The sequence below is a fragment of the Mustela nigripes genome, chromosome 17 (genome assembly GCF_022355385.1).
Source record: "Mustela nigripes isolate SB6536 chromosome 17, MUSNIG.SB6536, whole genome shotgun sequence".
Taxonomy (NCBI): Eukaryota; Metazoa; Chordata; class Mammalia; order Carnivora; family Mustelidae; genus Mustela; species Mustela nigripes.
Window position 1 is genome coordinate 2,894,443 of NC_081573.1, and position 12,751 is coordinate 2,907,193.

Here is a 12,751-nt window from a genome sequence, read left to right on the forward strand (position 1 = left end):
AAGGAGAGGGAATTGCTCAAGGCAGTGAATCTGAGAAAAAAATTCATCAAGGCTCAAATGTTAATAAACACTTGAGGACTCATTTTGCAGAGAACCATTTCAAACATACTAAATGTGGGGAAGTCTTTTATCAAAGATCCAACCTTCTGTCTAACAGTATGCATATAAAAGAGAATCCTTATATATTTAATGAATATGAAAGAGATTTTAACCAGTCCTCCAGTGTTGGTGATCATTCAGTAATTCATGTGGGGAAAAACCCATACAGATATAAGAAGCCCAGGAACATGTTTAGTCAGCCACCAAGAATACATATACATAAGACAGTTTGTACTGGAGAGAAAACTTACAAATGTAAAGAATGTGGCAAGGTCTTTAACCAGCAGTCATACCTTACTCAACATCACAAAACTCATACTGGAGAGAAACCTTATAAATGTAAAGAATGTGGCAAGGACTTTATCCAGCAATCAAGCCTAAATCAGCATCACAGAATTCATAATGGGGAGAAACCTTACAAATGTCAAGAATGTGGCAAGGCTTTTAGCCAGCTTTCAAACCTTAGTCAACACCACAGAATCCATACTGGAGAGAGGCCTTACAAATGTCACCAATGTGGCAAGGCCTTCAAGCAGCACTCAGCCCTTGCTCAACATCACAAAATTCACACAGGAGAGAAACCATATAAATGTAAAGAATGTGGCAAAGCCTTTAACCATGACTCAAGCCTCACTCAGCATCACAGAATTCATACTGGAGAGAAACCTTACAAATGTGAAGAATGTGGGAAGGCCTTTAGGCAACACTCACACCTTACTCAGCATCACAGAATTCATACTAGAGAGAAGCCTTATAAATGTAAAGAATGTGGCAAGGCCTTTAGGAGAAAGACACACCTTACTCAACATCAGAGAACTCATACTGGAGAGAAACCTTACCAATGTAAAGAATGTGGCAAGGCCTTTGTCCTCCATTCAGGCCTTACTCAACATCAGAGAATTCATACAGGTGAGAAACCTTACAAATGTAAAGAATGTGGTAAGGCCTTTATCAATCAATCAAGCCATACTCAACATCAAAGAAGTCATACTGGAGACAAACCTCTTAAGTGCAAAGAATGTGGGAAGGCCTTTAAGTGGAACTCAGCCCTTAGTGTACATCACAAACTTCATACTGGAGAGAAACCTTATAAATGTGAAGAATGTGGTAAGGCCTTTATCCTCCATTCAGGCCTTGTTCAGCATCAGAGAATTCATACTGGAGAGAAACCTTACCAATGTAAAGAATGTGGCAAGGCCTTTATCCTCCATTCAGGCCTTACTCAGCATCAGAGAATTCATGCTAATGAGAAACCTTACAAATGTAAAGAATGTGGCAAGGCCTTTATCCATCAGTCATTCCTTACTCAGCATCAAAGAATTCATACTGGAGAGAAACCTCTTAAGTGTAAAGAATGCGGGAAGGCCTTTAAGTGGAACTCAGCCCTTAGTGTGCATCAAAGAATTCATACTAGAGAGAAGTCTTAGAAATGTAAAGAATGTGGCCAGGGCTTTATCCAGCAGTCATACCTTACACAACATCACAGTTCCTACTGGAGCAAGTCTTACAAATTTGAAGACTGTGAGAGAGTTTGGAAGGACTGCTAAACCTTAAGCCTATGTCAGAGAATTCCTATTGGAGAGGAGATATATATGTGTAAAGAATGTGGCAAGACCTTTAGGCAATGTTAAACCCTTGTTACTTATCAGAGAATGTATAGTGGAGGAGATTTTACAAATATAAAATTTGGCAAGCCCTTTCCTAGTGCTCAAGCCTCTCCCAGCATTACAGAATTCATACTAGAGAGAAACCTTATAAGTGTAAAGAATGTGGTAAAGTGGGGCACCTGGGTGGCTCAGTTTTGGATTGCTCATCACTTAAGTCAGCATCCCAGAGTTCATACTGAGGAGAAATAGTAGAAATGCAAAGAACATGACAAAACCCAGGCTGGAAGTCATAACTTGCTCAACATCATTATCATACAGGAACAAAACTGTAATATGTAAAGACAGTTTTAAGGCCAAGGCTTTAACTAGAATTCAGCCCTTACTCAGTATCCCAAAATGCAGTCTTGGTTCAAATCGTACAAACACAATGAAGAAAGACTTTCTCCTACACTTCAGAAAACATCAGAGTTTAGAGAAGAAAAGGAACTTTTAATAGAAAAATGCATAGAAACATTTAATTGAAAATCAGATGTCAATAAATGTCACAGAATTCACAGTATACAGCAGTACACCAGTCACTCTCTTCAGAGATTGCATTAAAAAATACAAATTTAATTAGCTATTGTATGTGCTATTATACTTCAAAAGATACAAGGGGGATTTTTTCATTATAATTTAAATGTTTGTCTTTCCATTGACCCTGTATGAGATTTGTGACTTGCAATTATTCATGTATTTCTACTCTTAGAACTCTTCAGAAAATTCATTTATTTCTAGTCAGTGTGTGAAACTATGTAGGTGATTGGTGTTGCATCAGGGACATGAGAAGCTCTTCTTTAGGTGGGATTCATGCATATCTAATTTTCCATGGAAGATGAAGGACTGTGTAACGTATAATATATTTGGAAAATATAAATGAATATTCCTCTTGTGGTTATGACGTTGATATAGGTCATCAAGAAGTAGGTGTTCAGAAAATCATTCTCCATTTATTAAAACTAAAAAAAAAAAATTGTGACCATTACCAGTTACATGTTTTACTAATTGGTGTTTTTAATGAAAACAAGATGGCAGTCTTCACAATAGTAATTGTTAGAGAGTATGAGTTGATGGGGTTGAAATGAATAAATCCTGACAGATAGCAGAGAGTAGCTAACTTCTGTAAAATGACATACACTTGTACATCCACATTTTTAGAAAATTACCAGAGTCCTGAAAGCATTTTAGTATGCAAAACTAAGGTTGTAAGAAGCTAAAATAGACTTCTATCGGATGTCTTTACTAAGCCTCATGTAATCACAAAATGAAAACAATGTAGTAGATACACAAGACATAAAGAGAAAATAATCTAAGTATTCCCTTTTTAAAAATCATCAAATCAGGGCACCTGGGTGGCTCAGTGGGTTAAAGCCTCTGCCTTTAGCTCAGGTCATGATCCCAGGGTCCTGGGATCGAACCCCGCATCAGGTTCTCTGCTTGGCAGGGAGCCTGCTTCCCTTCCTCTCTCTCCCTGCCTGCCTCTCTGCCTACTTGTGATCTTTGTCTGTCAAGTAAATAAATAAATAAAATCTTTAAAAAAAAAATCAAATCACAAAATAGCTAATGAATAAGAAAGCGATGAAAAATTCTAAACAGCCAGACTGTAACTCCATACTTGTAGTAATACTTGCTTTAAATATAAAGGGCCTAAATTCTTGAATCCAAAGATACAGATTGCCTGAAAGGAAAGAAATACAAGAGAATCACTTCAGCTTTAAGAACACTCTGACTAAGTGCAGGTGTGGAAAAGAATATTCCATGCAAATGGAATAAAAAAGAAAGCAGGTTATCTCTGCTTATATCAGTGAAAATAAACTTTGAGCCAGAGAGTGTAGTAAAACATGGCAAAGCTTATTTGACATAATGGGCTCACTTTGTGCAGTGTTCATAATGATGTGGATTTTGGCAGAATGTCGAAAAAGATTTCCCTCATTGTTTTGGTTTTGGAAGGACAGGAATAGTATGATTATGTAACTTGTGTAACACTCCCCTCTTCCAAAACCAGTACCTTTTCCCATAAATGGTGGTGGTGGTTGTCCAGATAGCTCAATTGTAGCTTGTGTAAGTAAGGTTTTATGAGCATTGATATGTTAGGAGTCACCTAAACAAGTAGTTGATTTTCAAAACACTTTCTGTGTTTTGAGGATTGGGGGGACAAAAAACCACTGAATAACAATTTGAGGAACCTACTGCTGTCAGATTCTGATGTGTGTGGAAAAATATGGTTGCATTGAAAATCTTGGCAACTTACTGTAATAAGTAGCCAATAATTTATCAAAACTAACTTGTAGAGGCTAATCTTTTCCACAGTATTCAGTTGTCTAACATCTTTTGCTATTATATATTGCATATTTTTTTTACATGTTATGTCATTTACATTGTTAGCTGTTTTGTTGTTGTTGTTGTTGTTGTTTTTTAATTTGACAGCACAAGCAGGGGGACTGGCAAGCAGAGGGGGAGGTAGAGGGAGAAACAGGCTCGCTGCAGAGCAGGGAGCCCAACATAGATCTCAATACCAGGACCCTATGATCATGACCTGAGCTAAAGGGAGATGCTTAACTGACTGAGCCACCCAGGTGCCCCTGCTATCTGCTATTTAAAATTCCAAAATAAATGACTGACTTTCAGGCAGGTTACCATAATGCCCTTCAGGAAGATTCCTGTTTTATTTCTGGGCTTTTTTTTTTTATTATTATTCAGTGGCAAATGATAAGCTTCCTATGGGTCACCTTTGCCTTAGTTGTGATAGTGGATTTAGTCCAAGCTGGGTTTTTTTGGGAAATGCACATCTTCCTGTAAGAAACCCTTATATCCTAGTTGCTTCAACATTTCTAGCATGGCTTACCTATGATTAACAGTTGTATAATTTATATATGCATTTACAAAATATAAAATGTTCACTACTTTAATTTTGGAGAAAGGTAGCTAACACATGTAGGTATGATTTGTTAAATTAAAGCTGTAGGCTTGTGTATTCATGTAGAGTATGTAGTGACAAGATATTTCTCTTTATTGCTTTCTGTTCCTTGAGCAACGAACAGTCTTTTTGTGCATTGGATGGTTGTGTTAATTTGTCAAATTTGGATACATAGGAGTCACTTTTAAAAGACTGATTTTGTTTGATCTATAGTAATCTTACATTTTTCAAATGAATGCTTTTCCTTAAAAAGTAATAAAGGGGTTAATTCAACAAAGAGATACAACTTTTATAATTATTTATGCACATAACATAAAAGCACATAACACGTGAAGCAGCTATTAGCAGACAAGAACAGAGGAAGATTCAGCAGTCCATTAGAAGGGGACTTCGATACTGTGCCTTTAATAATGGGTGGGTTATCCAGACAGAAAATGAGTGAGGGAACATCAGACTTCAATGATAAAGAGGCAGGCAGACTTCCAACACTATGCAATAGCGTCGGAGAACACATTCTTCTCACATGCACATGGAGCATTCTCCAGTATAGAGTATATGTTGGACCACAAAACAAGTCTTAAGAAAGAAGTTTATGACTGAAATGATACCAAGCACCTTCCCAACCACTATGGTGTGAAACTAGAAGTCATTCACAAGTACAAAATGAGAAAATTCACAAGTATGTGAAAAATAATCACAACTTTATAATAGCCAATAGAATGGAATACCTTGTACATTGTCGGGTGAGTAGATAATAGGAATATTTACAATGTATACTGGATATAATTAACAATACATCTGAAAGTTGCTTAGACAATAGCTCTTAAAAATTCTTATCACATGAAAACTTGTAAGTCTCTGAGGTGATAACTTCTGCAATATATGTAAGCCATAGGGCATGTTAAAATATATATTAATTATATCTCAATGAGACTGAAAAAATATGAAATACGGCAGTTAGTGGTTTCCTAGCTGCAGGCATAAGAGGATAGGGATGGTGATAGAGCATGAATTCTCTTTAAGAGGTAGTTCAGTGCAAAATTGACTATGGTTTGCTTGCACTGATGTGAGAATCAGTTAAAAACCTCACTTTGCACATTTGTTGTATAATTTTATTTATTTGAAACTCAGAGAATAAGCAGGGGGAGGGGCTGGCAGAGGGAGAGGTGCTGTGGCCGGAGGGACAAGAGGGAACAGGGTTGAAGGACAGGAGAATGAAGAAAGGGAGTGTGGGGAACAGAAGGGACACAGGCGAACCTATCAAGCAAGCGCCAAAGTTTGTTTTGCAGAGTTCTGATTTATACCACACAGTAAGAGAATCACCTTCTGTACATCTAGTTTCTATTTTGGCCTGAGAGTAGCTGGCCATGCAGAGATACCAGACAGCCTTGACCTTCGTGGTTTGGACGCTTAGGCCATAACTCAATATTCTCAAAACACAGGAGCCTTATTAACTTAGTCTTGAGGCAGCAGCTGCAATGGCAACAAGCCAAACCTTACAGTGTTCTCATAACAATCCAGGGAAACACGGTGGCACTCTAGCTCGCCACCCATGAAAGTCCTTGGTTAAAGAGGTTCCCAAGAACTGTTGCTCTATTGGGTTAACCCCTTCTAGGCACAAGGCTCCCAAAAGAGAGGGAGAAGTGAACTCCCCAACTAGCAGGGAGCCAGAGGTGGGCCTCAATCCTAGGACTGTGGAATTACGACCTGAGCCATCCAGGCACCCCATCTGGTCCATTTGTATATTTTAAATGGGTGAATTATACACCATGGAAATTCTGTGTAAATAAAGCTATTACAAGGAACCCCAAATAAGAAATACCTGCATAAGAAGACTTAGTATTATAACATCTCAGGACTATATAAATTCATCTATTAAACACACATACACTTGTAAGATTTCAACGGGAATTTAGGATCTAACTTTCTTGTGTGTCTTAAGTTTTGTGATGATACAAAATTTTGAAAAGCACATAGGAAAAGAAGTTTTGTCAAAGTACACATACATAATTACTAGTATGATTTATGTTCAACGTTTTGATGTTTGGTGAAGAAAATGGAGAGATGTGAAAATCTGTCTCAGCTTCTGTAAAGAATCAATAGAATGGATATCTGTAATTCTGTGTTTTTAATATCTATATTTCTATAGATCTCTGTTTCTCTATATATCTCTACATATATAGAAGGAAGGAAAGCTTTCTTTATGAATTGCCTAACCTAAGTGTGACAGAAGGCAAGTCTGATGTCGGCAAGGAAGTTCCAGCAGGCTAGAAGGCCAGGAAAGAGCTGACGTTGAAGCTGGAGAATCTGAAGACGGTCTGGAGACAGAGTTAGGTCAGTAGGAAAAGCACCTTTGGAAGATACAGCTAATTACTATGTTCTCCAGAATAGACTGTCTAGTAACTGGTATGGATTTATTTGCATATAACTTTAATATAAAATATTTAAAATAGAAAAAATACAGATAATTTCTAGAAAGAGTTAAACGTCATCTTACAATATTTTGACTAAATGTATGAGAGTATACAACATTTTCAGGCATGCATTTGAAGCATGTGGAAGCACGGCTTCCACAAAAGACAAAACCAGAATTATGGTGGATGTTTCATTTAACAATATAATTAAGAGCATATCCATTTTTCTTAGATGTTATAAGTAAAAAATTTGTATTAGCCAATGAGTAAATATTTTAATTATCACATAGGATTAAAAGACAATATCTCTGCAATTGAACCTTATTTTTCTTTTTTTTTTTTAATATTCCGTTTATTTATTTGACAAGAATCACAGCTAGGCAGAGCAGCAGGCAGAGGAAGGGGGGGAAGCAGGCTCCCGACTAGGCAGGGAGCCTGATGTGAGGGTCAAACCCAGGATCCTGAGATCAGGACCTGAGCTGAAGGCAGATGCTTAACCCAAGGAGCCATTCAGGTGCCCTGAACCTTATTTTTCTTTCTTTTCTTTTTTTTAAATCTTTTTTTTTTTTTTTTAAGAATTTACTTATTGGGGCACCTGGGTGGCTCAGTTGGTTAGGCGACTGCTTTCAGCTCAGGTCATGATCCTGGAGTCCTGGGATCGAGTCCCACAAGGGGATCCCAGCTCCATGGGGAGTCTGCTTCTCTCTCTGACCTTCTCCTCGCTCATTCTCTCTCTCACTGTCTCTCTCTCAAATAAGTAAATAGAATATTAAAAAAAAGATTTTACTTATTTATTTGACAGACAAAGATTACAAGTAGGCAGAGAGGCAGGCAGAGAGAGAGAAGGACCCAGGCTCCCTGCTGAGCAGAGAGCCTGATGTAGGACTGAATCCCAGGACCCTGAGACCATGACCTGAGCTGAAGGCAGAGGCTTAAACCACTGTGCCACTCAGGTGCCCCTGTCATAGGATTTTAAAGGCAGTGTCAGTAAGAACTGATGTCAGGGTATGGAATGATTTATTCAATTCCCTATAACACTTTTTTTTTGGTATTCAGAATTCAGCAATGCTCTTGTTCATCCTCTAGTGAGTTTTTCAAATTCTGGCGGAGCTAAGTACTCTGCATTTTTTAGGACTTTGCCCTTTACTGGGGCCATTAACCCCATCTGGATTACATGTGTACTTCTTTAATTCCGGTCTACACAGAGTAGCCCAATATCCTATGCCTACTAAGCACTACAGGCTGTCCCTCCTCTTTGATTTCCAGAACCTGACTGCCAACTCCAAAAGGAATCTTGGTGTCAAAACTGAAACACCCCCAAAGCTAACCTTCTCGATCTTTAGGTCATTCCTTCATGGTGAGAATTGTTCATGGCATATACACAGCCCTAAGACAAAGAAGTGAGAACTGACACAAGATTCTGTGATACGGGAGAAATATTCAGAGAGTCAGCCTTCAGTAGAACAAGCAAGTAAGGAAACCAGTCAATGAGAAGAAGCCCACTGTGAAGGACACCTCAGAGGAAGAGAGGTAAAGGGTTTCAAGTTGTAAAAAGAACAGCCTCTGAGTGAAAGTTTCAAAAATAGAAATATTTTTCTCTAACTATGGGCCAGGATGCGTGTAAGGGAGACTTTGAAACCATCCCTACTCTAACATCCGTTTTCTGATGATTATCAAGAGACCGTTGATGTAAGGAAGTAAGAGGTATTAAAAAAAGCCTCACATCGTGGGTTTCACAGAGCAGCTGTTTGGCTCAAATGCACTTTGTGATATTTTCTCTTCTTTAAAAAAGATTTTAGGGCGCCTGGGTGGCTCAGTGGGTTAAGCCGCTGCCTTCGGCTCAGGTCATGATCTCAGGGTCCTGGAATCGAGTCCCACATCGGGCTCTCTGCTCAGCAGGGAGCCTGCTTCCCTCTCTCTCTCTCTCTCTCTGCCAGTCTCTCTACCTACCTGTGATCTCTCTCTGTCAAATAAATAAATAAAATCTTTAAAAAAAAAATAAAAAAAAATATAAAATATTTTAGTACCAAGTGCAAGCTCAGCATGCATTTTCCCCAACTTTCCACCACGCACAAGACTTCGCACATCTCACTGTATCGATAACAGTTTCATTTTACACTGGTGTGAATGGAGGAAAAGGTGGTCTGATAATACCTATAACTTCATTTCTACCCAAAACTGGGTCAAAGGTTGACGTTTCACAGTGGCGGCATCACATGGATTGTTTCATAACGCAAATACTCTGGACATACTGTGATATCTCACATCGTGCTTGGACACTGGCACACACAAAGATGAGTTTGTCTAATAAGTCATTCTGTTCTCAGGAAATCCAAGTTGTCCTGGGGCAGATTCCTTTTCCTATTATATTGCAATAGTTCATCTAACATAATAAAAACCCCAAGATTTCTCCATACTTCATACCGACCTGTAGAGTATTTATACCTAAGAATATTGTGAAAACAAAGTAAAAAAATACGAATTTAAAATGTCAAGGTATAAGAGACAAAGCTAAGCAGAGATCTAAATTAGTTGAAAACCCAGCCATCAGGATTTATTCCTGCAGCACAATAGTTAAAGCACTGTCTGCTACAATACAGCACTCTGTCCGTAAGCTGTATGTGCATTTTCACATATAAATATGTGAAGTTTAAAATTCTAAAACTTTATCAATGAAACAAGATGGAATTGGGAGGGAGACAAACCATAAGTGACTCTTAATCTCACAAAACAAACTGAGGGTTGCTGGGGGGAGGGGAGTTGGGAGAAGGGGGTGGGATTATGGACATTGGGGAGGGTATGTGCTGTGGTGAGTACTGTGAAGTGTGTAAACCTGGTGATTCACAGACCTGTACCCCTGGGGATAAAAATATATGTTTATAAAAAATAAAAAATTAAAAAAAAATTTTTACATCAAAAGATCATAAGCCTTTTGCAAACTAATCCATCATTCTTCAATAAAGTGCTTATTGTTGTTTTGTTTTAAAAAAAAATTCTAAAACTTTAAAAACTGGCTAAATTTTTTTTTCAGATTTAAAATTTTTTAAAGTTTTTAAAATTGTGTGTCTGTATCATTTTCCTCTACAAATTAAAACTCTCTATGGGCCCATATTACAGAGTCATGAAGATTTTTAAAAAGTAACGCATGAAAAAAATAAATTAAAAAAAAGTAACACATGTACATTGTTCTTTTCAGTGTTTCATGCACATTCCAATTTCAAGGGTATTATGGTTGAACATTGGAAGCCTTTTAAGAAAAGGAAGTATATTTTTGTAATTTTCTTTGAGTAGGAACTAGTAAGAACTGCTACCTATTGACTTTCAGCTGCTATGCTCCATTGAATGCCTGCCTCATATTTCCATGGATCTCAGGCAACAAAGATGAACCACAGTCATCTGGAAGCCAGTAGGATAGCCTGTAAACACTTGACAACAGGCGTAACATTTTTTTATTACAGGGTATAGTTGGAAACCTGAAGAAGTTCTTTCTTCTTCATCATTATACCTTCTTTTTCACTCCCTTGGGCACAGGTAAGGTCCACAGATGTGATTCTCAAACATGTGACCATAGGCACTTCTTACTTACATTTTTCTAAAGGAGTCAGGCAGGCAATGGCAGGCTTGGCACCAAAAGACATTCTCAAAGATTTTTTTTAAGATTTTATTTATTTACTTGACAGACAGAGATCACAAGGAGGCAGAGAGAGAGGGGGAAGCAGGCTCTCTGCTGAGCAGAGAGCCTGATGTGGGGCTTGATCCCAGGACCCTGAAATCATGACCCGAGCCAAAGACAGAGGTTTTAACCCACTGAGCCACCCAGGCGTCCCTCAATGATTTTGAATACAAACTGTGTTCTAGCTTCACAGCGTGGGCAGGGGTGTGTCTCTTGGCACCACCTGCCTCCCGAGTGTCTTTCAGGTGATCATGCTCAGTCCCGGGAACTCCAGGTGGGCAGAACTCCAAGTGAAATCTCCCGAGTACATTGAGTTCAGTGTGTTCCTTTATTTGGTGCTATATATACTAATCAATGTGATTTTTCCTATGTGTGTGGCTGGCAATTTGAGTAGTAAACCCATCATGAAGAAGAAGATTTTGGACACTGTTCGGCTACATTTCAAGAAGAACTCACAGTGCCAAGATTTGCACATGGCTGTTACTCCCTGGTGTTTCACCTTTGGGGCTCATGATCTGGGCCAGTGGCTCCCTGCTTTCCATGCTGCCCAGGCAGAAGAAGCAGGGATCCAGCACATTCGTAGAAACTGGGTTTTCTCCAGACACTCCCAGCAGACCACAGTCACCCAGAACATCCTTGTCATGCTGGGCACTTTTGTGTCATTGAACACCCTCCCTTCTGTCTTCAGGGGTGCAGTGCTCTTGTTCCTAACCCCAACTTTTTGATGGGGAACATCTCTGCACTATCTGCTGCATGTTTCCCACCTGTCTGTCCCTTTCTTATCAGGAGCCATGACTCCAGTCTATCTGGGCTCTGTTGTGGCTGGATAAGGAATTCAAGTCCCTTAATATAATTAGAGATGTAAATTCTATGTTTTAACAATGTTAAAATGTTTACATTCATTCATCTTCCACTGAGTCCTAAGCTCTATTATTCAACACAGTACAAGCAAGCAGTGACCAAGACAGACTGAGCTTCGTCCCAATAATTAAAAGTAACATGTAATAGCAATTGTAAAGGAAAAGCCATGTATTTATTGTGGCCTTGTAGAAATCAAATGATTAATGTTTACAGTGGAAAAGTTCAGAGTCTATGTGCTAATGAATTGTTAGGTGCTAAAACAAATAGAAGATTATAGACAAATATTAGAGTGTGTAAATTTCAATGTGACAAATGGGAATTTAGGACAGTGTTATCCACAAGGATGCACATATGAGATGGTCATTCAAGAAATGGAAGAAAGGGACGCCTGGGTGGCTCAGTGGGTTAAGCCGCTGCCTTCGGCTCAGGTCATGATCTCAGGGTCCTGGGATCGAGTCCTGCATCGGGCTCTCTGCTCAGCAGGGAGCCTGCTTCCTCCCTCTCTCTGCCTGCCTCTCTGCCTACTTGTGATCTCTGCCTGTCAAATAAATAAATAAAATCTTTAAAATTTAAAAAAAAAAAAAAGAAACGGAAGAAAACTATGGACCCATGGAATAATAGGCTGTGGTCCGCTGGATGGCAAATTCTGTTTGAAGCCGCAGAGAAATGGTCATTTAGAAGCCTTGCACAATGGATCCTGCTGAGATGGTATTCATTTAAAAATGCGAAGTTTTGGAGGAACCTTAGTATATTTAAATTCATGTGAAAATGGGCACCTATGAGCTTAAATGTGGAGGGCAAAAAAGATGTACTTGCTAGTCTTTTATCCAGTGTACATGAAAAGTTTATATACACACAGTCTTGTTGGATAAAGGCATAATTGGGGAGATCTAGAAAAGGTAATTCTTTTTCTTTATTTAGGGATTATATCAATTGGCCATATTGGTATTATGACTTTAAGTGGTTCACCAGCATGGTCTTCAAAGTGAACAAATTTATAATGAAGTAGTCAGTCAATTTGGAGTAGATGATAAATACACATAAAGGATATTCCTCCTCTCTTCAGAATTATGTTAATACAGCTCTCTCGGTAATCACATTGTAAACTGATTCAGAATACTAAGCATTCAAGAAAATAGCT

At 38.6% G+C, this 12,751-nt stretch overlaps 3 protein-coding genes across 3 annotated transcripts in view; 2 read left to right on the plus strand and 1 right to left on the minus strand.

Moving 5' to 3' along the window:
* The window catches only part of LOC132005470 (zinc finger protein 665-like), a 612,263-nt gene that overhangs the window by 349,968 nt on the left and 249,544 nt on the right, over positions 1-12,751 (minus strand).
* The window catches only part of LOC132005777 (zinc finger protein 28 homolog), a 96,934-nt gene that overhangs the window by 66,276 nt on the left and 17,907 nt on the right, over positions 1-12,751 (plus strand). The gene's annotated exons all lie outside the window — the stretch shown is intronic.
* Positions 7-1,627, plus strand: LOC132005484 (zinc finger protein 420-like). Its single transcript, XM_059382670.1, has one exon. The coding sequence runs from the start codon at positions 159-161 to the stop codon at positions 1,524-1,526; it is 1,368 nt and encodes a 455-aa protein (XP_059238653.1). The 5' UTR covers positions 7-158; the 3' UTR covers positions 1,527-1,627.

Coding starts and splice junctions, on each gene's coding strand:
- LOC132005484 (XM_059382670.1), top strand. CDS start 159: ATGCATATAAAAGAGAATCCTTATATATTTAATGAATATGAAAGAGAT.